Source organism: Electrophorus electricus, chromosome 20 (assembly GCF_013358815.1).
Source record: "Electrophorus electricus isolate fEleEle1 chromosome 20, fEleEle1.pri, whole genome shotgun sequence".
NCBI classification, from domain to species: domain Eukaryota; kingdom Metazoa; phylum Chordata; class Actinopteri; order Gymnotiformes; family Gymnotidae; genus Electrophorus; species Electrophorus electricus.
Window position 1 is genome coordinate 1,572,334 of NC_049554.1, and position 27,667 is coordinate 1,600,000.

General features: G+C 40.0%; 1 protein-coding gene across 1 annotated transcript in view; it reads left to right on the top strand.

Moving 5' to 3' along the window:
- The first annotated feature begins 1,322 nt into the window (after window positions 1–1,322).
- Window positions 1,323–27,667, top strand: part of LOC113579158 (voltage-dependent L-type calcium channel subunit alpha-1D-like) — a 78,498-nt gene continuing 52,153 nt past the window's right edge. Inside the window, exons 1-6 of the mRNA XM_035520235.1 lie at window positions 1,323–1,507; window positions 7,797–7,902; window positions 24,886–25,025; window positions 26,363–26,523; window positions 27,248–27,400; window positions 27,614–27,667. The exon at window positions 27,614–27,667 is cut by the window's right edge and continues 143 nt beyond it. Coding sequence (XP_035376128.1) covers window positions 1,332–1,507; window positions 7,797–7,902; window positions 24,886–25,025; window positions 26,363–26,523; window positions 27,248–27,400; window positions 27,614–27,667 — 790 coding nt within the window. The 5' untranslated portion in view covers window positions 1,323–1,331. The remainder of the gene's footprint in view (window positions 1,508–7,796; window positions 7,903–24,885; window positions 25,026–26,362; window positions 26,524–27,247; window positions 27,401–27,613) is intronic.

The following is a 27,667-nucleotide window of genomic DNA, read 5'->3' on the forward strand; positions in this document are numbered from 1 at the left end:
ATGCAGCATATAGGATTTGCATTTCTAAGCAGCATGCCACACGCAGATTAGCCATTTGATTATATTGGGTTCATCTTTTCTCAGCTGTTACAGGACCAGCTCTTACTATCCAAATCCTAATCTAAACCACTGCAATGAACCCCATTAGTGGTGACTAAACTGCTGTTCTTAGAGAAGTGCCATAGCAAGGTGGTGTTGATGGGCTCAAGGGAGCAAGATTTTCTCAGTCCTCTCACCTGGCTGCAGTCAACATTTTAGCTGCCACTGTGGTTGTTTGATTTCTGTGCCCCTCGGATTCATATTCCATTTACAGCTAAACTGGCCTTGTAACAAACACAGTGATTGGTTTGATTAAATGGATGGAGAGGCCACTTGTTGTTCAGATGTTACCAGACTGATTATGTGGAGGACAAAATTAAGATCCATGTGATTTGGGATTTCTTCCCCCAGACTAATCGCAAGTGCACACACCTCATAATCAATGTCCAAACAATGATTAATCAGAGAGTACATAAAATGCTTGTCAGTCTGAGTTTGTAGACATTGTGTATGTTTCAGGGTCAAATTCCTGAGCTGCTTAATAATGTTCCAAGTCAAACAGGATATATAAACATATAAGCAAATGAAAACAAACAAGCCAAGCATGTATCAAGTATATATAAAAAAATAAATCAAATAAGATAAATAAATAATGAACAAATGCTTAATCAAATGACTAAATTTACCTACAGTAAAAAACACCCTGAATCATCTTCAGCTCTGGAATTAGTTATTCTCTAACTATTTAAAGTTGGTTAAAATGAATGTACTCCTGACAGGGATTTCCATCTGTGCAGCAGAGGATGCTAACGGGCCTGTTACGCTTTGGTGATTATGCTTCTTTTGGACATATTTAGTTTTTTAGTGTGTGTACCTAATATGGTTATTAACATTGGCTCAGGAGCTGATACGTTTAAACACAAAGACTTATCATGTATATGTTGTTACTTAACAGCCATGGTGGTGTATAATGTAATGGAACAGTGGCAATGGCTGAGGAAATGTTCACCCAGACTCTTACAAGCAAATATATTTATATACTTTTTTTTCCCCCCCCAGAGGCAAATTATGCCAGCAGCTGCAACGTCCCTGTTCCTGCTGACGTGCCAGCCTATTTGTGAGACTACCCTGCCCCTCTGCCTCAGTGCCTACCCCTGTTACCACCCCCATCCCTGCCCCCATTCCTGCCCCTACCTCTTTCCCTCCGTTCTCTCCCTTGGGAGGACCGCACTGGTCGAAGCCCTGCTTCAGCCTGCGCCGGCACCATGAGTGCAAACAACCCTTCTGCCTCGATGGATGCGGGCTCGTCCGCGGTGATGCCGGTGGGCGCCCTTGCAGAGAAGAAGAAGCAGCTGCATGAAAAGAGCATGAAGCATGGCACTGGAAACTCACGCCCAGAGAGGGTGCTGTTCTGCCTCACCCTCAACAATCCCTTTCGCCAGGCATGCATCAACATCGTGGAGTGGAAGTATCCTTTACAAGTGGTTTTGTGATGCTCCAGTTCCCAGAAGAACCTGGTGTTCAGTGATTTTGTTTGCTTGGTTTAGATGAGCTTGAACAGAGCAAAAATGTGGACTGTCTAGTAGTTTTGGAAAACCGGTCTAGTAGAGCTCTAATGAATGTGATTGAAGTGGTATTGGCCTTCCTTCCTACTTCAAAGAGGGACATCACATTCACTCATCTGTAGTGCCCCCACATTCGCTCTCAGCTGGCATGTGTGTAGCTCAGTGGTTAAGGTACTTGACCAGTAGTCAGAACTTTCCCACTTCAAGCCCTGCCACTGTTGGGGCCCCTGAGCAAGGTGCTTAACCCTAGCTTGCTCACGTTGTAGGCAGTTGTAATTGTAAGTTGTTTTGAATAAAAATGTCAGCTAAATGCTGTAAAAGAAAATGTAATGGCATCTGTAAACTTGATTGCTATATTTTAAAACCAGCTCTAATACCCATGCCCAGTGCCATTATGTGTATTTTAAAACCTGGTGGTAGCTCAGTGGTTAAAGTACTCAACTAGTACCCAGAAAGTTACTGTTCATACCCCACTGCTGCTAGGTTGCCCCGATTGTAAGTTGCTTTGCATAAAAGCACGACCTAAATGTCAGAAAACTAAATGAAAAATACCCATATCCAGTGCCCTCATGTGTTTCAAGTTTTAGGTGAAGATGGTTAGACCTTGTAATAGACTTTGTGTTGCCTGTGTTCAGATGCAAGACTTTAGATTAGTGAAGTTACATGGTGTCATTATTTTGCTGTTTTTTAAACAGTTTCTTGTTTTTTACCCTTATTAAAATAGTTGTTTTCTTATCATTTATTAATATGTTTAGCATAACCTTTAAACAATAGCTTCTCTGCAGTTCGTTATTGGACCTTTGAAAACTTACACACTGTGCTACTTTACACTGTGTCTAAGCCAAATATTTCATTTTAATAAAAGTGGACAAGGACCTGATTCCAGTTGAGAAAATAAAATTAATTAATTAGGCACTCACTAATGTCCCCTGCCAATTTCCATTCAGGGTCATTTATATATGCTGAAGCACAAGATTCTGTTTGAAAGGGAGGCACCATGTTCAGTTTGATAATTTAGGGCTTTTTATATGGCTTTACCAATATTTAGCCAGAGGATTAGCATTGCTAAATCATGAAAACAGGTAGCAATTCCAAGAAATCGTTTAAGCACCACTTTTGTGTAAATGAAAGCTTATTTCTTATGGACAGGGCTGGAGGGGTACAAGGGGAGGACATCCCCCAGTATTTGTTTATGTGATAGTAGGTAAGATGACTGATTGATATTATAATTCCACTGCCACAAAGTATGCTTTTGCCTCCTCCCCACAGTTCCTGCATTGTCTAGTTTTCATGCAGATATTTTCCACAATCCAAAATAGTTTCTGTTTTATGAGAATGTATTCCACCGGATACCGTTTAAAAATGCCCTCCCTCCTTTGCAGGAATTACAAATCAGCAAAAACGTAAAACTTAACTTGCTTTTTTTCAGACCACCAAAGAGACAGAAAAATTGTGTTAGAAGTAATTTTCATAATTCAAAGAGTATCATTGTTATTTTTCACTCATGAGTATTATAGCATTGGATAATTTGCTCGGTTGTGGTTTACTACTGTAGTAGGCTACTATGCACAATGCTCTTAAGTGCAAACACAACTGGAATTACTGCCCATACAACAATGAAACATGTCTATGTGCTCAATAATAAGGAAACACTTGTTCTCATATGACGTGACTGCTTAACATGGCAGAGGTCCATGACAACCCAATGCTGCATATGTGGGGTATTTGTACAGTAGTTAGGAAACATTTACTGAGTGCTGATATACAGTGTAGTACTGTTGTCAGTGTGGTTTAAACTGTTTCACTTCTCACCAGATATATTAGAATAACTTGTTTTCTCCCCTTCGCTGCAGTAATTGCCTCTGCTCTTCTGGACAGACTCTACACTAATTGTTGGAACATTGCTATCAGGATTGTTGCATTCAGCTGCAAATGCCATATTGTGGTGAAGGCACTGATGACAGACTATTGGTTCACTTTTTAGGTGCTGTATATGAAATGTTAGGACAAAGGATTAGTAACATCAACATGTGTAGAAGTAAACACAGCTTTATGCCATCCTGACATGGCATTTAATTGATTGAATAATTTGTTCATGTAGTTTAAAACATTTAAGTTGTTTTAATGTGGATGTAGCATCCCAATTTTGGATCCATCCACTGAGATATACGATTTCATCTCACTCCCCCAAGCCACTCAGGTGAAACAGAACATCCCCCTGATTTATTTTTACAATTCGACCACTGCTTATGGATGTGCTAAGGGTAAGAGATAAGGGGGAGTAGGAGTGTGCGTGTGTGTGTGTGTGTGTGTGTGTGTGTGTGTGTGTGTGTGTGTGTGTGTTTTAAACACCACTTGAAATTATTACAGCATAGATGTTCAGACTGGTGCAAAGAATGCTGGGGTACAGGCAAATGGAATAACAAAATTCCTGTACATGTGAGCTACTCATGTGAAAAATCGACAAGTTTGTCTAGAAGAAGGGTGTCAATGCACCAGTTTGGCAATATTTTGGTTTCCAACAAACACAGAACTTGTTTAGATACTCACAGTGACCCCTAAAATCAAAATCAAAATACTCTGTACTCTGGTCAGTGCCCACTGTTATTATTGTTGTGTCCACATAATAATGACATTGGGCACTGTAGTTATGAGGACAAAAAACACTTGTTGGCATCAACGCCTGAAAAGTTAAGTGGATGATAATTATAGTAGTAATTATCGCAGTCTGTGTTGTTAAAAACATCACATCAGTAATTACTGAGTAACTATACATGAATCAAAAAAATAACATAGCATTGTTTTTTCCCCTCAGAAGTCACTACATTTTAATTCTAAACTCCTTCTGCTGCATCCCACTGAGATGCAGAAGCTCACTTGTGAGCTTCTATAGCTACAAGAAAAGGGTCACATGACAGAAACTGATGTAAGACCCTTTAACACTCATATGGAGTACTGAACTTGCAACATGATCATGCCGTTTATTGCTATAATTATGGAGACGATTATATAATTTTCTGTAATTTCGCATGGTCAGTAGGCTCTTATTCCTTTGGGATGTGTTGTGGGTAAGGAAGAAGGGGAACTGAGTAGGTTTTTTTAATCTTGTAAGTTGAATAAAGAAATTTTGACTTACAATGTAAGTATTGTTGTAAACTGCATGCATCATTTAAAATCTTGTTGCTTGCCTACAAGGCCAAAAATGGACCAGCCCCTCCATACATAAAGTCAGTGGTCAAAGCCCAATTCATACCTTGAGTACTTCCAACCTCAAGTATGGCTCAGCTTGAAATACCATACTTTAAGTCTCATGGAAGACAAGCATTGAGACTATTCTCTGTCCTGGCTCCTAGATGGTGGAATGAACTTCCGCTTGCTGTCTGGACAGCAGATTCCCTTGAAGTCTTCATATGCAGACTGAAGACCTATCTATTCGTGGAATATTTAAATGACCAAAGCACTTGTGCAAGTCACTCTGGAAAAGAGCATCTTCCAAATGCCATAAATGTAAATGTAAAGCTTGCAGGATTTCTTGGGCATAAAACCCACACCTCATAAATGTAAAGCATATAAGAAAAGAGTACTGTCTGATGATCAGCTTTTTCATGGACAAATTCACTAAAATAATATTAATTAAAGGATATTAATAATCATATTCATTAGGTTAATATTCATAACTGGATATTCATATTCATAGTCAGTAGAATGATATTCTTAGATGAAAAAATCCAAAGCAGTACTGCTACTAAGGCCTAGGCAGAAAACTTTCTCTCCATCTGCACATAAGGTATTCAGCCTGGAGCTGAAAGGACCTTAATCTGAGCCAGGAGTAGATTGTGTGTGTGTGTGTGTGTGCGCGCGCGCTTGCATGTCTGTGCACTTAGCCTAGTTTTCAACAGAACATTGCTGTTTGCAGTTCAGTGAGAGGCTAAATAACTTGGTGTTAACAGTCGTTCTAAAGCCTGACTCAGGGTGCAAGGCAGCATCCATACTGAGCTCATCATAGCTTAATAACAGGACACCAAATTCAGAAGCCTGGCAGACTAAGCCTGGATAAAGCCTGCTTATATCATTCCATGATATGCTTTTGGCTGGCATCATGAAAAGGGGCACTATTAACATCTATTAAAAGCTGAAAAAAATTAATATCTTATGAAGGCTTCAAGTTTAGAATAGTTTAAAATAGTTCCTAACCCACTTTTAGCCATTTATCAAATTTGGAGCAGTTATATACACTAAAAAGATTTATTTGCCCAAAGCACATTGAACATTTTCAAGCAATTATTGATTCTCTGCAAGGCATAGCAAATTAAGCATGTGATGTCAATTTTCACTTTTATTCATTATATTGCTAGTAACATTAAATAATTGCCACCTAATTAAATTACCAGTTTATACCTGTTCTGCTTTTATGTAAAGGACTATCTGTGTAAAGAGATCATGAAGCAAGATTCCTCAGTCAGGTAACAGGATACTTTAGTCTGATAACTCCTCCAAAATTGAAGACTCAAGTACTGCTGGTGCTTTCTAATGGACAGTTTTGGTATAACCATTTGTTCTTGGTGAGGGAAAAAAAGCTATTTCTGCTTATTTATATTTTGCATAATTATTTATTATTTTATTAATATACTCTGTATTACCGTGCCTATTTTGACATGATTGGGCAAATCTGAAAATTTCTAATCAAATCTAAAAACCGTTGTATGGATGATATCATCATTAAGCTATCTTGATATAGCAAAAGATAACAGTAACACACAGAAAGCTTAACTTTCACATTCATATCCATTTCATTGTGTAAAACGTGTATATGCACCCTCTGCTGGTATTATCATTGTTTATGTATAACATGCAGGAATAGATCTTTTCGACGTTGGTGACCTTGCTGATGACAGTAGCTTAAACAAGTGGCTGTCAATCACAGCTCTAAGGTTCCTCTGACTCACCTGGTAGGGCAGTTGAAGTAAAATACTGACAGCATGATGCTTTTCATTCCCAAGTATTCTGATTCATACTGGTAAATTGCTCTGGATAAATGTGTCTGACAAATGCTGTAAATGTGAAATGTATGGACCCCATGTATTGCTTTTCCCCAAAGGACCCAACTCTAAAACACCAGACCCCACTATGACATCCTATTCCCCACTGTAACACACCTAACCCTACTATAACATACCAGACCCCACTTTAACATAGCTGACCCCACTCTAACACAACCTAGTCCCAATTCTTACACACTTGAGACATCACTGTAACACAACTGCTCTTGAACACCGGATCCTGCTATATTGCACCTAACACTCCTGACTCCACTTTAACACACTCAACTCAACAACTCAGCAAATTCAACTTTAACGCATGCGACCTTGTTCTAACTCATCTGTCCCTGCTTTAACAGATCTGACCCAGTTCTAATGCACCCAACCCTGTTTTAACACAGCAGACCCTGTTCATGACCTTGAGCAGTTGAATAAGTTACATTTGTTATATTTATTTTAGCAGGGAAAGAACAAGAACTAGGACTAAGAACTCCTAATTTAACTTGTAATGCTAACTGATAAATCCAAATTAAGGTATTCAGCAGCTGAGAGGCATAGACTTAAGCTGTATAGTTTACTGAGAACTACTGAGGTAAATTATCAAGCTAACAGTAAAGTTATATATTGTAGCACACTGAAATTGAAACAATACATTTCTGTAACTAGTAGATCACTAGTAGATCACTGTCACTAGGCTCACTAGTAGATCACTAGTAGATCACTGTCACTAGGCTCACTAGTAAACTAAGTGCCAGTTAGGCTATGACTACCAGATAATGAAAATGCAGTGATACCAATGTGTTGCTAGAGTGAGGTGTACTGTACCAACCAGGGAAGTTTGTGTTTTAGGAATTCAGACCCATATCTTATAGGCTTCCTTAGTTAAAATCAGCATGTGTTTCTATGAAGGGTGTCAATAACTTTGTATCTTAGTTTTGTTAAAATCTGTAAAAATAGTCTATGAGCCTGTGTAGACTACAAACAAGTATATTAAATCTGGCGCAGATATTCAAATGCTACATGCACTACTTTGTTAGGTCAGGTTCTACTCTATTTTACTGGATTGGTCCTTGAAACTGACACCGTTTGCCATTGCTTTTGAACAAAATTGTCTGTTCCTTAATGTGTCTGCTCCTTAACTTTGCATTTACAGGCCATTTGATACTTTTATATTAGTCGCCATTTTTGCAAATTGCATGGCCTTAGCTATCAACACCCCCTTTCCTGGGGATGACTCAAATTCAGTCAACCAAACCCTGGTGAGTATACAATCATTAACATTTTACTTTTTAAATGTTATATAACTTCACATGTTACCCTCCCAGGAGCCTGAGTCAGGTGATTGGAGGGAAGTCAGATGGTTTCACTTAGGGGACTAATATATTTTTGTCTTATTAAGTCCAAGCCCCCCCTCTAAATCTTGACTGGCTTTATGTTAAGAAGTCATTTGCAATGTACAGTTTTACTGACTGGGTTGATGAAATATTGGTGGGCTAATATGAGTAAAAGTAAATGACATGAACTGTAAAGTTGAGTAACATGAACTGTAAAGATTTTTGTACTTTCAATAATTAATTGTGTTTGAACCAATATGGTTCTTTAAATGTGATTTATGGTTTTATACAGGAGTCTGTGTTTCATTCTGGGAAATATTTACAGTACTGGCACTTATACAGTATCTATCTTACTGTGTGATTACTGTAAAGTTACTGTAAGAATATTGCAGTATTAGGCTACAGCAAGCACACAGTATCATCAGATTTACTGTAAAACTAGGTGCCAGAAGTGTTTTTCTGAATCTTTGTCACTAATGGTCAGATCAGTTGTTGTTTTTTTTTCATTTTATTTACTTGCCTTTCCATTATTTGATTTGACCAACTTTGTAAACTAAGCAGAATTAATATTAGTAAACCAGTGTAAGTGCAGCAAGTTTAAACTTAAACATAACAAGGTGTAATGTGTTTGTTAGCTGGGTACATAGCTGGTTAACCCAACTACCTACCCAATAGCCTGTTGGCATTCTTTTAGCAGGCTAGCTTACTCTGGTGATTCATATTGTAGGCTATTATGTCTTAATACTACTTAAATATACATATTTTAAACAGTTTTTTATGGGGCTTTGACTGATATCCATTTAGATGTTCCACCCTTCGTGCAAAAAAAAAAAAAAAAAAAAGAGGTATTGGGAAAAAAGTTACATGAAAAAATAGACACTTCTCAAATAATTGGAGCAAACATTACAATTTAGAGATTATGTTAAAATAACCACACATTACTAGCTGATTACTATTTGACATCATAGTAGGTTAGATGGCAAGTTGTTACTCTGTGAATCAGTAGGAAAGAGAAACATATTTGTGAACATGTTTCTGTGGGATGAGTAAAGTTGGTTGTCTTGGAAATGGTTTGAATCAGATGGAATTTATGATCACAGTTCCTTGAAATATAACCAAGCTGGTAAGAGCTTCTTGCATTTCAAACTTGTAATGTTTGAGAAGCTGAGGGCAAACACATGCAAGAAGTAACATCACCTTGGATGAGGGAGTACAGATTATCGGGGGTGGAAAAATTGTGAAAATCCATAACAAGAATGAGGAAATACACAAGCAGGATTAAACAGGTGATTAGCAAGATTAATATGAATAACACAACTAAAGAAACTAAACATACAGAATAGAACAGACCAGCATAATTAACAAAAGACTAACCAGCTAATGGGAAGTGGATGATTACAACCAGGAAACTAAACACAAGGGAATAACTAACAGAAGAGTAATAGCGAAGCATAAACCTAAGACAAGCGAGCATTGACTGAAAAGGGATACTTGGTTAGACAAATGATAAACTAGACGAAAACAGAACACAAATGTAACAAGAAACAGAACTAAAGGGAAGACCAGAGAGTTACAGACAAACATAAGAAGATGGTGGGAAAACAGGACAATACTTGCATATACTTGCATATAAGCATAACCTAGTAAGAAGCAATAGAGACGAGTACGACAGATGAAGAAAAGACCAGCAAACAGATGAGAGAAATAGGATAACTAATGGAAAAACAGAGATAAAAAGAGGAGACAGGGAACCATAATTCAGAAGAGAACAGGAAAACATGGAAGTAGGTCAGGTAGCTAGGGAAACGGGGGACGCTCTGGTACACGACAGGGAAGGGTCAGAGGGGGGAAGGGTCAGAAAGCCAGGTCAGCGTGATAAGATAAACCGGTTATGGCTTTGTTGCTCAGCATCAAGGCAGCAGAGGGGTCCTGGGTCCTGTTCATGGCCCGGGGCTAAGGGGAAGCCCACCCTGGGCTTTTATCAAGGGAATAATTTGTCTTTCTTCACTACAACAGTATATATTCACAGGCCATCAGATTACTGAACAGCAGTGCTGGGTAGAGTAGCCAAAACTGTACTCAAATAAAAGTACTTGTTACTTAAAAAATTACTCTAGTAGAAGTAAAAGTAGTCATTTAAATTATTAAGTAAGAGTAAGAAAGTATCTGCTAAAAAGTCTCCCCAGGAAGAGAGTTACTTCAACTACAAACTTGCGGATACGGGCCTTCAAATACATTCAGACATTCATTCAGACATTCGTCCTGACATTCAATGAACAGCCAAGACATAGGGAACCAGACAAGGTTTAAATGTATGAACTAATTAACTCTAAACCTGACACAGGTGAAAGTAATAACAGGCGTGGAAAAACAGACGAGGGGGCGGAGAAAATGAAACCAAGCAATGGAACAACTAGGAAATAAAAGAAAACAGACATGACAGGGAAACCACGGAAACAGGGCCGGCAGGAGGATGGCCATTTGTGACACATACTTAGTTTGTGTGTTATGTTTAAGCTGAGGTTTTTCATATGGGCTAAATATTGTACATATAATATAAGCCACAAGCATGGTGATCACTTTGTGATTAGTACAGCCTGTGAGAATATTCCGAGCTCTGTCCAAAGGTAGTTTTCTAGACATCTTACTGTTCATTATATTTAACTTGCAATTAGGCGACCTATTAGTCAGACTGGCTGACTAGCTAGATATCCTATGTTGCCTAGCTGATAACTGTGCCTTCATGTGGTCAAAAGAAACATAGCTATATAAATCAGCAACAAACCTTAATTTTTATAACCTTGAAACCTTTTTAATCTTTATATTCTTGAAATTATGCCTCAAAATGGGATGTGCATTGCTGCACACCATGAGTTCAGTTCAAATGCTTTTTTCTGATGCTTATAGTTTAGCTATATAGGTAGCTAGCCATTTTCTCAGAGTATCATTGATATCAGACCACATTTTACTTTCATATGAATATTGCACATTAGGAGAAAGCACTGATATCACACACAGATATGTGATCCTTAGTTTTCATAAATGCCATTTGAGTCCCATGCTGGAAAATGTGTCTGTTCGCTGTTCATTATGTCGGTCGACTGTCCAGCTGTGTACCTTACTGAAAAAAGTGGTGACTCTCAGTGATCATCTTTAGGGATTTCATTAACTTTCCCACACTTGACAGGTGGTGGCAAAACATAAAATATATAAAAATTATTTTAAAATGTAACGAGAGGAACATTGACCAATACCCTGGAGTAAAAGGATCATTTTTGACCTCACAAATGTACTCGAGTAAGAGTATAAAGTAAAAAAAAACCTCTTAAAAGTACAATTTTTCAAAAAGGTAATTAAGTAAATATAATGGATAAACAGTATTTAATCCTGTCTCACCTATTTCAGGGCAGGCTTATAGATACATATACTTATATATACTAATAACTAGGCATTCATCTTCTGGTCAACTGAGCAGACTCTTTTAATGCAAACAGGCCCCTACCAGCTTTCATTCATTGTATAACCTTTTAGCATGGGCATTGTTGAAATGTTCAAGAAGCAGAAGTTGTTACCTGGATGAATGAAGCATTTCCCCATTACTACTCAACTCTGCTGCTCAACTTTTGCTGTTGTCATAATGGCTTTACTCAGAGCCTGCTCGGATGTCTTGCCATGTGAATGCTTTTTTTTGCAATGCATGATGCTTCTAACATACTTTGTCATTTATAAAAGGATCTGATCTTTTTTTTTTTTTTTTGAGGGTGGGCTTGACCCCTTCATTGGTTTAAATATGCATGATTTTGTGGGTCTGGAATGGTATGTTTAGAGAGGTGTGTGATTGTCTGTGTGCATGCTGGGAGTGCTGCATGAATCAAGTGTGATATGGTGTGTTTCTGCTCCTTGGTTGTGAAGAGAGAAGAATTTGAAGTGAGATGTGACAGCTGTTCAGTTTCACACTGAGATGGGTCTCAGTACCCATGGCTATTGGCAGTTGAGTAGCGCTCTTGGATTCTTTTGGTCTGGAGTGTTTTTATTAGTGCTTTTTCACATTTTCACATAAACAGGAGTTTGTTAAATTATTTCAACATGTTTTTATCACACATACAGAGAATATCACATATTGATTATAACAAAAACAGTAGTTACATATGGTAAGTACACACACACATACACACATACACACATGTTCTGTCCAAAACATCCTGTTTCTCTGGAAACCTTCCGTATTTATGTCTAGCTCTCTTACTACAATACAGCACGGTGCATGTGTGTGTGTGTGTGTGTGTGTGTGTGTGTGCGTGTGTACACTGAAGTGTCCAAAAAAAACAGGTATAGATGAGCCTATGCAAAATACATACCAATGACAACTATGCATGTCATTGGTTGCGTCTGCCAGTGCGTATATAAAGCTTCTAGAGCTGTTTCTGCTCTGAGAATGGAAGTTATTACAATTTAATAGCAATTTAAGTGTTTTTCAACATGGTTTAATAGATGGAGCTCATGTGATAGGTCATAGACTTTCAGAGGTAGAACCATAGCATTTTAGAGGTAGAAGCAAAAACTTTCACATACGACCATTTTAAGGGTATACTGTGATTACAAAAATCTGGGTGAACATGACCAGCGACGACTGACAAGAATTGTTTTAAGCAATAGGCATGCAATACTGCCTCAAGTAACATCGGAATTCAATGCTGGGGCCTCAGCAAATATCAGATTGAAGATTATGCAATGCCCATACTAAGATATGGGCTTTAGGAGCCAACCCCAACTCAAGTACCCCTCATGAATGCACAACACAAATCTGTGTTCCTCAACTGGGCTCGACAATGCCGTCACTGGACACTTGATGAAAATGAGTAGCCTGATCTGACGAGTCACGTTTCCAAATGTTTTGGGCAGATGAAAGAATCCGTGTTTGGAGAAAACCCCATGAAGCCATAGATCCTACATGTCAGCAGGAACTATAGAGGCTGGTAGTGGTACCATAATGGAATGGGGTATGTTTAGCTGGTACCATGGGACCCCTGGTACAGCTACAAAGATCTTTGACAGGTGAACACTATGTGTGCCTGCTTTATGATGAGTTAAACCAATTCATGTCCTGCATTTATTCTGACAGGTTTGGCCAAACTTCCAACAGGACAATGTGCCACCACAAACCTCTAGAGATGCCAAATTATAGTTAGAGGAACGCTTATTTGAGTTTTGGGTTTTGCCATTCTCACCTAAGTCACCAGATCCCAACATTATCGAACACATCTGTTGTATTTTTGCAGTCCTAAGCTCCTGTGGGGGACCTACCAAGTATTAGACTAGTGTACCAGTGTTGCTGACACTTCATTGTATGTACTGTGTGTGTGCGTGGGTATATATATGCAATTATGTATTTACACACACACGCGCGCGCACACACACACACACACACACACACACACACACACACACTCACACACACACACACACACACACACACGGTGGATTGCAGACTGGGTGGATAAACAAACTGCTGTTGAATAATAAGAGTTAAACGAAGAGGAAGGCATAATACAAATAATCAACAGCCAGTTTCAGTGATATTTGGAACTTCAACATACTTATAAAATAAAAGATGGGTTGCCATGTTTTGATAAATTTAACCGTAGACCCACATAGTGTGTACTTCATAGTTTCTAATTTACTAAAAAGAAGAACGTCTCTGATTGAGGCCTCGGGAGATGAAGGGGAATTTGACTTCCAGCAAACTAATATCAATCATCTGCCCAGTAGAGTTAATAGAGTCACAAAATCTACTTTAAATTTGGGCAGGATCACTGTATTAGCAAGGCAGGAGTTTGCTGATACCTGCCATAAATAGGATTGATATCAGGGTGCATTTGAGAAAATTCAGTTTAGGCCAGTTAGTGTGATGTACAATTAAACCATGTTTGGCACAAATAGATGAAGCGTGGAGAAGAACATACTCATAGATCATTCATTTCTTCATCTATAGCCTGCTCCCATGATATTTCATAAATAGCAATGAGGACCTCTGAAAGAAGGGGGGCCTTACAGGCTGAGAAGGAAATTGGGAATTTGTGTCCGGCCAAAGCTATGGATCTGCAAATATCTTTTAAAAATTGAGGATGCTAAATTGAGCTGAAATTGTTTGGAACTCATTAAACAATTTAATGCCTAGGTTTGACCATATGCCAAAAGACCCATCTGCTACAGAGTGATGGAAGGCTTGATTTTTTGATATAGGAACTTGTAGTAAAAAGGTTTGTAGTCTACAATGGTGTCTAAATTGGTTCCATATTTTGAGAGTCTTCTTAACTAAAATGTTTTTGCAGTGTTCTGGAGTTCATGCCATCAGAGGTAAAGTGTCACATAAATGCAACTAACTAAATATTAATTTTACCTGAATTAACTCAACCAGCCTGAGATTAAGGGAGTAATGACCATCTCTCAAAGTCCTACTGAACTTGATTGAGGAGAGGTGTAAAAAGGTTCTTAAATTTGCCAGTGACTTTGACTTCCAGATACATGAAATAGTCTCAAATTATTCTAAATGGTATTTTGTAAAGTGGGTGTATTTGTGAGCTGCAGTATTTAGAGGGAACAGTCTATTCTTATTGAAACTCAGGTAGTAGGACAAAATGCGTTAAGAACAGAAATCACAGGAGGTATAGATATTTCAGGCCCAGAAGAATAGAGAAGTAAGTCATTCTTGTAAAATAATACCCTCTGCCCAATGCTGTCCTTAGTCACACAGTGATGCAAGGGTTAGATCAATAGTGAGAGGATCAGTGTTGAAGGACATTGTGCAACCCTGTTTTATGACCCCAAAACAGGGAGTAGTTTGAGTGGTTGTAATTTGTTGTGACACATACAAGTGTGGAGGTGTACAATAAGTTGACCCAAACAATGATCCTCTCACCAAAGCTGAATTTCTCCTATCTACTGAATAGATAGCCCCATTCTACTCTGTCAAACACTTTCTCAGTATCTAATGAGATTAAATATTCAGTGTCCTTTAAGGTTGAGGTGTTGTGCATAATATTAAATAAACATCTAATTTGTAAAACGTGTGATTGTCTGTAATAATGCCTGTACATATGGCAAGACCATTTATACCTGTATAGCCTGTAGCTTAGCTAGACAATTTTAGTCCACATTAAGGGTTTTGCATGAAGCCTTAATGAAATAGAGGACTGTGATAAGGATTGAGGGAGAAAGGTGGTGTCCAATGAGTAGGTAAACATGCTGGTCAGGACTTCTTGTAAAACTCGACAGGAAACCCATCTAGGACACATGGAAAACTGTATTGTTCCCACTGCTCTTAAAATCTGCTCAGTTGAGAGCTCCTCTAATTGGAGTTTGGAAGGTGTACCAGTGGTGGGGACAGTAAGAATGCTAAAAAAAGAATCAAAAATTGAAGGCTGTCTGTAAGTATATCGTTCGGCATAGAAGCTCTGACATTTAGCTAAGGATCAGTTGTTACACCCATGGGAGTCTGTTTTTGAGGAATTTGATGGGTCAAGAATGTATGGGAATTGATAGGAAAGTAATTTACTTGCCCTATCCCCATACTTTTAATGAGTATGTCGTGATATGAGTAGCATGTCTTCAACTTGAATTTTTGACAAGTTATAAAATTCCACCTGTAATGACAGACATTCTGTGAACACTATTAGAGAAGGTGAAATTGCATATATATTCTCTAGCTGTGAGGTCTCTTTTTCCTGTATTTCCAATAAAAACTAGTGTATGATTACATTTGTGGACCTTAAAGGTTTTCTAGAGAAGACATTTGGTTAATGTCCCAAGGTTGAGTAGCATGCCTTGGTCTTCACACTCAGCAAGTCATTTTGCGGGGTTGGTCAGTCTAGGCCTGCCTCGTTAAGGTCTCCTTAAAGTCTTGGAGGTTTCCTACTTATGAACCATTTTACTTACCTTCAAGGTGGCCTAAAAAGATTAGAAGAATCTAGTACGATAGGAATGTTCAGGTTATAGACCAGTCGTTTAAGTCAATTATATATCACGGTGACTATTAGCTAGCAGGTAATGATAGTGGGAGTGCTAACAAAGCTGCTCTTCATACTGGATACTCTTCATACAAATTTCCTCCATTGACAGCGCTGATGGAGCAGATCCCAGTGTAAGAGACTGTCATTGAATAGGATAATTATGGACAATTATGCCTGCATCATTATGCTTGTCACACCTGTTGCAACTTGAAGATGTGCTGTTCCAGGTAAATCCATTAACATTAGTGATCCAACAGACAATCCAGGAATAGAGTTTAAGAAACCTGATGTGTACTGTCCAACTTTATTGCTGCCATAAAGAATAATTATTAGTGCTTGCCAGTCAAGAGGTTATATTGATTTCTGTTGGTTTATACAACATGTTAAGGAAGACAGCATACTAAAGTATTGATAGTTCTCTGAATTTAACTGATAAATTACAAGCAGGGTGATAATGCACTATCAGTGTATCCTCAGTCATTACTATTAAGCGTTTACCTCACTATCCACTGTTAATTCCATGTAGTAATATTGATTCTAGATGCATGTATGTTAATTGTATGCATATGTATGTGTTTGGATATTTCTCTGTGTGTGTGTGTGTGTGTGTGTGTGTGTGTTGGGTGCGGTGTGGTGTAATGGTGAGAATGTGTGATGTTTTGCTCTGTGGGGTATTACCACAGGTGAACGTTTCATCAGAAACACAGCATGCTGTGTATTGCACTCTTCCCAGGTTGCCTCCCTCCAGGTGCACTGACACTCATAAATATGTAGGAGCTCCGAGGTGTTTTACAGGCCTCAGGGTGTGCTGCAGTTCTTTCATAGCTGCACATTCTGCATAGAAGGGCAGGCATAGTTAGTTGACATTACTGATGTCAGTGATGGAAAAAAGGAAACAATAAGTTATTTATTTCAGAAAGACTCAGCACACTTTTACCCACTTTTTTTGACAGAACAGTCTGACTTACATTGTTTGACAAAATGTTTGTCTTCATTAATGAAAAGGCTGCCAGATTTGGAAAATGTCAGCATAACCACAGATCAAACCCTATTTGAAGTAATATGTGACAGACAGAAAGAGCCATGACAAATAGAGTGATCCATTACGGACACTGATCTAAGACAAGCAGAAAGATCTATGACAGAGTGATCTGTGTAAGACAGTGTGATCTACAACAAAGTAATCTGTGATGCAGTTGTCTGTGATTGACAGAGTGATCTGTGACATAGAGAAAGATCTACAATAGAGTGATCTACAACAGACAAAGTGATTTGTGACAGACTGAATTATCTGTGAGAGAATGATCTGTGACACACAGGGTGATCTGTGATGCACAGGGTGATCTGTGACGCACAGGGTGATCTTTGACACAGGGTGATCTGTGACACACAGGGTGATCTGTGACACACAGGGTGATTTGTGACACAGGGTGATCTGTGACACAGGATGATCTTTGATACACAGGGTGATCTGTGACACAGGGTGATCTTTGACACACATGGTGATCTGTGACACACAGGGTGATCTGTGACGCACAGGGTGATCTGTGACGCACAGGGTAAATAACAAAGTGATATATGAAAGAGGCATCATAATTCTTCAATAGCAGCAAAGAGTTTAACTGGGTCTGTTTGAATGACAGTTGGTCTGTTTATCTTAGTAGTACATTCAAACCATCTGGGTGAAAAGCACTACTATTGTTTCCAGTCATAACAAGCTGTAGAAACTCACTGAACTGATTTGTGTACTCTGTCAGTTATGTATAAAGCTAATGTAAATGAAAACTCCAGGCTATGTAAGCTTGCCAGGTGAGGGAGATTAGAGTCCTGCTGGAATAATGATTTCTTGCAGTTTTATGTTGTAGCATGCAGGAGTCAAATGGTTACAGAGGACAGTGAGGTCTCATGTAATCTGCCATGGTGCAGGAGTGAAGCAGTGAAGGAGGTGATGTGTTGTGTTGGAGGAACAAAGGTAGAATGGAGGCTGTAGTGTAGGAGTGGAGTTCTGATGGAGGATGTAGTGGAGGAGTGGAGGTGGGATGGATGGTGTAGTGTAGGAGTGGAGGTGGGATGGATGGTGTGGTGTAGGAGTGGAGGTGGGATGGATGGTGTAGTGGAGGAGTGGAGGTGGGATGGATGGTGTGGTGTAGGAGTGGAGGTTGAGATGGATGGTGTGGTGGAGGAGTGGAGGTGGGATGGATGGTGTAGTGTAGGAGTGGAGGTGGGATGGATGGTGTGGTGTAGGAGTGGAGGTGAGATGGATGGTGTGGTGGAGGGGTGGAGGTGGGATGGATGGTGTGGTGGAGGAGTGGAGGTGGGATGGATGGTGTGGTGGAGGAGTAGAGGTGGGATGGATGGTGTAGTGTAGGAGTGGAGGTGGGATGGAGGATGTAGTGTAGGAGTGGAGGTGGGATGGATGGTGTGGTGGAGGGGTGGAGGTGGGATGGATGGTGTAGTGTGGGAATGGAGGGAGGTTGGCGTGGTGGAGGAGTGGAGGTGGGATGGATGGTGTAGTGTAGGAGTGGAGGTGGGATGGAGGATGTAGTGTAGGAGTGGAGGTGGGATGGATGGTGTGGTGGAGGGGTGGAGGTGGGATGGATGGTGTGGTGGAGGGGTGGAGGTGGGATGGATGGTGTAGTGTGGGAATGGAGGGAGGTTGGCGTGGTGGAGGAGTGGAGGTGGAATGTTTCAGCAGGGCTGAATGCAAAGATTGATGCACAGATCTGAGATCAGGTATCAGTGGATGCTGAGATGGACACACAAAGTTCTGACATTGGACCTGATAACATGTAAACATTTAGACTCCTTGTATATTTTTGTATGGTATCTGAATTCCATTCCTGATAAGATTTTAACCACATGCATTTAAACTGAATACACATACAATGCATCTTGAAAATATGACGAAAATGACATTCAGTTGCTATTTAGCACAAAAAGGATGAGGCTAACTTTCTGACATGAGAGTTGGGGTTCTCAGGTATGGCTTGGAAAGACAAAAGTGGTTACACTTATGTAATAAAGATGTATATCTCAGACCACATCCCAAAGTGCTCTGAGTGATTGGATTTCAGTCTATGTTAAATGCTTCTCACTTCCTTTACACCTGTGTTTTTGGCTTGATATTCAGATATAATAGATATCCAAGATACCATAGCTATCCAGTAGATATCCTGATATCTATGTAAAATTCGGATACTCAGGACACATGAAATGACCACCTTTAAACAGGGTCTTGGTTGATAGTGTATCTTTGAACTACACTTTGAGGTTTCTTGTGTTTAAATCCTGCATTAGTTAACATTTTACACTAACTGATCAGACTTATTTCCGTGCTGATCATAGGTGACTCGGTGGAGCTTTCTCAGATATATCTAAATTTGAAACTTAAAATCATACCAGGCAAATTTCACGCACACACACACACGCACGCACACACACACACACACACACACACACACACACACACACACACACACACACACACACACACACACACACACACACACACACAAACAAATACAGTTTCTCTCTTTCTCTCTCTCTCTCTCTCTCTCTCTCTCTCTCACACACACACACACACACACACACAAACACACACAGTTGTCAGATGCACTGGCATCATGTTAAAAGGTCATTGCTTAGTGATCTGCTGGTGCCACTTACATCTGAGTTCTTTTCTTATCCAGTTACATTTGTTCAAATGTTTGTGCGAATGTTTGTTGGTCTATTTGTGTGTCTGTGGATGTATTTTTATGCATGTTTGCAATTTGTGCATAGTGCCTGTGGGTTTAACTGTGCTTATGTGTGCAAGTGTGTGCACGCACATGTGTATGCACAAGTGTATGCACAAGTGTGTTTCTCTGAGAATGGTTGTGTCCACAGACCTCAGTAGGGGGTGATGGCTGAAGTGTGTGTTTAATCACTTAGCTAACTGCTCATTTGTGTCAGATAGCCTGCTATTCCTCTGCTGTCTGTGTGTATGTGCATGTGTATTTGTAAAGAATTCGAACACATCTTGTTTGTTTTGTTCTTGCAGAACACAGCATGTTAGTAGCTGCATTAACATACAGTTTAAACTTGTACATGCAGTTTGCATGTGTGTGAATTCCTGATTTCGGGAGGAAAAGTAGGCAAGGCTTGGAAACGGCACGTGGGGACAGAGAGAGGGAAAAGCAGAGGAATGGGTCGGAGAACTGAAGCGAATCTGTCTCCTCCTGGACTCACTACGTCTCTGAGAATGAGTATTTCATTCTTTTTTGCTTTTTGTAACATTTCAGAATCAACCAGATGCTCGTGGTTCAAAAAAGTGGCAGTTTTACTTTGAGAGGAACTATACAAAGCAGTAGTCAAAAACTGAGTAAGGGTCAGAACTCGCACAATGGGATTACCAAAACCAAGGAGCATCAAAAACAGTGTCAGAGTACCATCCAAGTCGAAAACCAGTAAATCGTTTGTCCAGACAGCCAAATCCACAAGGCCTCTGGCAAAAACAACGGCAGAGAAGAAGAAGAGTGAAAACAGATCACAGGATAAATGCTTGGTGCACACTATGGAATTCAGTGGCAATACTTCACAAGTATGAGAAACAGGCAGGTTTCAATAGGCAATGGGAATGAGTGACATCTTAAGTTAATAGTTCAGTGATGAGGAATGTGTCAGACAACGACAGTTGGTTAGGCGTTACTCCAGGCTGTAGTCGGAATTCTGGGAGTTGGAGTGAATTAGGGAAAAGGGTGGCATGACTTTTTCTTTCTTTCCATGCATAGAGAATTTCACTTGACTATTACAGTGGGTGATATAGGGTTAGGTAACTGTTTGATTAGGTATCAGTAAATTATGAGCACTTGTAATTTTGCTACTTAACTACTTTGCTTTGCTACTTTTGTATGTGGACATGTGCAGTTCTAGATGAAAGCACAGCTTGACAACATATTGTCAAACTGCAGTATGGTGCAGAAGCTGCTTAAGGACACTCGTGTGTGCGTGTGCATATTTGTGTATGTGTATTGGTGCACAAAGCCTGAAATAGCTCTGACATCACACTGGCCTGGCAGAGTTTTCCTCAGGTGATCTGGTGGTCAGACATTAACAAATGATCCCCCTTGCAGGCACTGAGTCATCAAACATTTTAGAATCACACTCATGCACATACACGCACACACAGTTGTGCAGGCGTTTACCAGAAGCCCCTGTGACTCATCTGTAAGAAGGCCTGCTGAAAGAAGAACAAAAGTGAATGGCCACAGGGGGCTGTGTTAATTCTAGACACAGTATATATGTGTGTATATCTGAGAAAGATAGAGAATGAGAGAACTCTGTTTGCGAATTCATTTATTTGTGCTTGTGCATCGTTATTCTTGGGCCCTGATAATGTTAGCTATTTTCCTGCAACTGTGCATGCTACAGCTGAGCTTCTATATTTGTATGTGAATAATCCCGACACACTGTGTGTGTGTGTGTGTGTGTGTGTGTGTGTGTGTGTGTGTGTGCTCTTACATATGAGTGTTTTCTTTCTTTTATGTTTTTATCCCTACTACTTTTGTGTGCAGTGTGCAGAGGGTGCCCACATCCACAGTTCCGAGCACGCTGCTTCTTAAAAGATGCTGCCGGTTACAGACTATAGAAACTCATGCGCTTCTTCTCCTTGCGCTCACTTCGTTTCATGTAGCCTTATTTTTCACTCCGCATAGCTCACAAATCCCACCTGGAGCAGACACCTTTCCCACTGCAGAAACCCAGCGGCTGGTCCTCTGGGTCTGTGCCATGCGTGGAGGATGTTTCTGGACTGCCTGGCCACATGACCACCGATATTCTCAGAGTCTCTGAACTACTCCCCAACTTAATCCGAGGTTCAGGAACCTGTCGCACAAACACATGGAGAACATCATGCAGTGTGAAGTTGCCATAATGGGTGGCCTTATTATAGCCAGAAGCTTGTTTGTTCTTCCTGAGGAAATTAAGTCTGCTTCCTCTATTATAAATAACATTTTGTGGGCTGTCAGTTCACGCAACATGTGCTTGGATGTGATTTCCAGACTGTAAGAGCAACAAAGAGATAAAAAGTCATTACGAATCATTTCTCCTCTGCCATTCGCCATGAATGTCATCTGTGTGTGTGTGTGTGAGTGTGTGTGTGTGCGTGTGTGTGTGCGTGTGCGCGTGTGTGTGTGAGTGTGTGTGTGTGCGTGTGTGTGTGTGTGAGTGTGTGTGTGAGTGTGTGTGTTTTGTCTGTGTGTGTGTGAGTGTGTGTGTTGTGTGTGTGTGTGTGTGTGTGTGCCCGTGCGAGCTTGCATGAGTTTTTCTTACTTTTACGTTTTCATTCTTACTCACTTTCTTAATGTTTCTGATACATCTTCTGAATGAGTGAACAAATTAATTAATGAAATTGTGAATATAAATGAATATCAATATTTGCATTTGCATGAAATAAATATAAATATTTGCAGGAATGCAGTAATTTCCTGCATGGTTATCAGAAGCAATGGGGACTCCCATGAGTCATGCCCAGTGAGCAGTGCCCACATGGATAATGCGGTAGCAGCCAGTTTACATGGCAACGCTACAACAGGCTTGAGAAGCACAGGGACAACAGATATGACGTCAGAACACTGGAGTTGGCACACTGCTCCTGTTATCTAACTCTGGGCTTCTAGCCTCCTGCTATCAGAAATTGCATTTTTATCACTATGATTTGTTCTGTGTGAACATTATAAACTCTGCATAAGTAGAGAAAATAGAAAATGCATTTCAGAAGATTACTCTCTGATTGACTGCTATAGTGAAAATAGTGTACTAATTTACACATTCTTAATGTTATAATGAAATATGATTATTGATCTTTGTGATTTCCAATTCCAGCTTGCTTCACCATATTAATCTAAAGTAATCACATTACTTCTGCATCAAGTTATGTGTGGGAACACATTTGGCTAATCTGAGAACAGGACGTTTTGTGTAATTCTAGATTTCTTAGTGTGGTTCTCAAATATATCAGAATTCCTCTATTAGAACCTCTGGCCTCTAATAAAGAATTGGATAGCTGACTCAATAATAGTCTGCCTAGAGGAAGGTGAGAGGTCCCTGGAAGTGGCCCTGATGCCATATTGGTATGTTTGGGATCAGTGGGTAGAACCACTGATCTATAATAAAGAACTGGATTGCTAATCATGTAAAAAATCTTGAATCCACAGTTCATCATAATACAGTATGTTCAATATTTACTGATAATAAGCATAACTAATGGCTACCATGTCAAAATTAAATTATTTTCTACAATATCTTTTTCTCCTGAGCAACAGTGTTCTTCTCTGGGCTTCCAGTGTTTCTTATGATGCCCTTTTATCTCCAGATTACGCTGGAGTTCATACAAAGTATAAACATGGTCTGTTGTTTAATGTTAAGAATCCCGTTTGAGTTTTTGATAGGATAGTATGTTCAATTATGTGAATAGTTTAGTATCCAGGATGCTACAGAAAATCTTGCGTAAGTTGCTGTTTACACAGATATCCTCTAGTTACCTGAGTCAAATCAATTTTTATATATTTTATATATTGGGGTAATGAGGCATCTGTTCCAGCTCACAGGGAAAATAGTTTAACAGATGAATAGGTTAAATAGTTTTAGACTTACCAATGTTAATTTGGGATTGCGTTCTAAAAATGTTTAATTGTTAATTCTGTCAATTCCACATGCTTTTCTTTTTTTTCAGGGTTTGACTTTTTCTTTAGTTCTTTAATACTAACAAGATAGTCTAGAGGACACTTGTAATCTCTTATTGTTGATTATAATTTGGAAAGTTTTTCCAATCTGTGATTGTGGTCTGATCTAAATTTAAAATATCCCACTGGATTTTTATAAAAATGTTCAAAATATGTTGTTTCAGCTTTTGTCATTTTTATTTGGAATAGTGGTTATATTGTGTTTTTCTCTCTTTCTCTCTCTCTGTCTCATATCTCTTCTGCTATCTGTATCCTATAGCCAGTAGCAATGAGCTAAGTGCTCCACTCAATCAGCAGTAAATTGTAAAAATTAGTAAACAAGGCCTCCAGAGACAAATGGTTGTCCACCGTACATGGTCTCTGTCTCGCTCTCTCTCTCTCTCTCTCTCTCTCTCTCTCTCTCTCTCTCTCTCTCTCTCTCTCTCTCTCTCTCTCTCTCTCTCACACACACACACACAGACATACACACACACACACACACACACACAAACACACACACACACACAAAAGCTTTTTATCTCTGGAACAGACTCAATTGTGCAAGTACAGCAATTGAATGCTTACAAAAAACTGTGTGTGTGTGTGTGTGTGTGTGTGTGTGTGTGTGTGTGTGTGTGTGTGTGTGTGTGTGTGTGTGTGTGTGTGTGCATTTGTGATTGTGGGTTGGCAAGTATTTTGAGTGGTAAACATGTATGAACCTATCAGCACTGATAATCCACCTTTAACAGAGCTCTTCTATACTTTCTAATGCAGTTACATCAGAGACTTCTGGTACCACTAAATTACATTCACCTTTCGCCTAGCAGTGTCCCTTCATGAAGAGTGAGACAGGGCCTTCAAAATGGCTCTCATCATACATTAATTTTGGTCAAATGGTGTGGGTTACCACATTTGTGGTACTGGTGTAGGGGTAAGAGATCTAATTTGGAAACAGTAGGTTTGGCATCAGTAACATGCAGGGGTTAGGTGCTCTGTTATGGTAACAGCCATCATGTGTGTTTATTGTTGGGGCGTATACCCTGGTCTCCTGTTAATTATGGTGCCTGTTGTGAGTGGGTGCATATATGACTTCAGTCCCTGTGTTTACATACATGGCTCTGTTGTTCAAGATTTCCACAAGATTAGGACAGTATGATTTTGTGTCGTTTAATCCTTACTCTGTCTGTTTCTGTCTGCAGGAAACTGTTGAATATGTATTCCTTGTTGTTTTCACAATCGAAACCTTCCTGAAGATCTTTGCGTACGGGTTAATCCTGCACAAAGGCGCCTACGTCCGGAGCGGCTGGAACATGCTGGACTTTGTCATCGTCATCATCGGGTGAGTGTGTCCGGCTCATCCGGCTGAGTTTCTCAGTTTCATTTTGAAAACTTGTTAACTTGTTTTTTAAACTTTGACTTCAGCTCAGTAATACTCTATCCCCACTGGCACACATCTGCAGCCCAATTGTGGATAGTGGAATTGTTCAGATGGCAGATTGTTTGGACGTTAGCTGTAAGCCACGTCTGAGCATTGGTTTTGCGTTTACATAACCAGCAGTTAATATGCAAGAGTACTAATATTGGTGGTAGTAGCAGCGGTGAGAACAAGATAAATAGTTGTGAGATTAGTTTAGTTATTATTAGTGTCAGTGATTCCGAGTACACCTCAGTGTACCTGTTATGCCCACGGATTCATAAAAGGCAAGTTTAGTCATTTGAGAGGGCATTGGGGTGATCTTGTGTGGTGAAGTCACACAGGAAAGGGGAGGGGTCAGGCACTGGTCACAGAAGGGAATATATTTGCTAAAAATATTCAAATCTCAACTGCCCCAATGACACAGTCACCCATTTTTATTCGCTTCTTTTGGAATTCCACTGCACTCCATCTCCCTAAACTCATTGCGCATACGTTCATACATCCGATCTCTTTTTCACCTCTATCCATTTTTGTCTTTCCCGTTGGAAAGGGGTTACTCCATTGACCCTTCGTTGACCTTTCACTCCTCCATCACCCTCTGGTCTGGCTTCAAAGCTGTGTCTTCCAGGTCACAAACATGTTCTAAAACCCCAAGACCAAAGAACCAGCCCTCTCACATAGCAGCCACGACACCCAAGGGGCAGTTTCCATCGCACCGCCCTCTGCTTCAGGGGGTGTGCCGGTCTCAGTGCTTCACAGATTATATGAGTCCCTCACACATCCACTGTTCATCGAGCGTCACACCCTGGCCCCTTCACATTAGACTTCACGTTGTCCCCTCACAGTGGGAAGTGTGGTGTGTACACTTCCAATGGCTTTGATATTATTCCATTTCTGACTTCTTCTCTCTCTCTCTCTCTCTCTCTCTCTCTCTCTCTCTCTCTTTCTCTCTTGCTCTCTCTCACCCACTCACACATAGTCTAATGAACAGCTGTGTCAATCAAGTCTTTTCTTAATATATTGAACTGCTCTCTCTGTTTCTCACTCTACCAGAATGATGGAGTATCTTGTGGCCTGCATGGGCCACAATTACTGAGACTAAAGTTTACTTTTACATTTACACTGCATTTGGCTAGTGCTGTTAGACAGAGCAACTGTTAAAATTCCTCACAGAAGCTGAGTGTGTGTCCACTGGCTGGTGGGGGTTTGTTTGTTTGTTTGTTTGTGCACCCTGTGAAATGGGCATGGTCCTGCTACAGGATGTTCAGTGTGGCCCTGGAGCAACTTGCTGATAAAGAAGGAGATGCGGTAGTGGTAAAAGTCGGAAGCAAACCATCGGGCAAAGCAGGCGGGTTCGACGTCAAAGCCTTGCGGGCCTTCCGAGTGCTACGACCCCTTCGGCTGGTCTCAGGAGTGCCCAGTGAGTGACAGTTGACCCTACTGACTGACCTTGTCCATCACTGTAGCCTTCTTTTCATAAAACTCACCCGCACTGAGTAAAACAAAACCAGTCATGTTGACAGCCAATGTAACTTATCTCAAGTCCACTATATGTAACTTGCTACATGACCTACACAAAATTCAGGATTTACTTAAACTAAATCTGAAATATAACCATATATAACCAAGCTCGTTTATTAAAGAGCTTAGCTAGCATTTCACACTAGCAGGAGGCTAATTGCCCCATTGATCATAATAAGCTGTGAAACTCAGAGCCCTCGTGTTCTCTGCTGTGTGTGTTTAATAAAGTGATGAGAACTAACTGTGCATACATGTATGCACAATTAGAATTCTGTGGGGTGCGTTGTGTGCTTATGGGTTTATGGACAAACCGTTTAGTTGTATCGGCGAGTTTCATACACATACACACTAAAATAAATAAACATTAACTACAGGTATCCACTGTGGGTAGCTTTACACACGCACACAATTAAACACACCCACACCAACAACGTCTGCGTATCTATAGGTTTACACACATTCGCACACACATTAATTACTATTGTAAGTGTTTCTATAGGTGTTCGTGCACACACACACACACACACACACAGACACTCACACACTAATTACTAATTACTGTGTCTATAAGTATAGGTGTACGCACACAAATGCCCACTGTTGCATATAACTTTGTGTTCTAGGTCTACAAGTGGTGGTGAATTCTATCATCAAAGCCCTGGTTCCCCTGCTCCATGTTTCTCTTCTTGTGTTGTTTGTCATCATTATCTACGCCATCGTCGGCCTTGAACTCTTCCTCGGGAAAATGCATGCTACCTGCTACTATAAGGACACAGGTACATCATAGTGAGCAACAAAATGCCTGATTTACTGTACTTGAGATATGTTGCCAGGAAAAATAGACAGTACCTTCATTTCTGAAACAGGTTGCCATTATTAAAGTGCATCTGGGTGTCTGTCTTTGCGTGTGTACTTTTTTGGGGTTTTTTTTTTTTGTGTGTGTGTGTGTGTGTGTGTGTGTGTGTGTGTGTGTGTGTGTGTGTGTGTAGATATATTAGTGGATGAAGAACCGGCACCCTGTGTAAAAAGCGGTCCAGGTCACA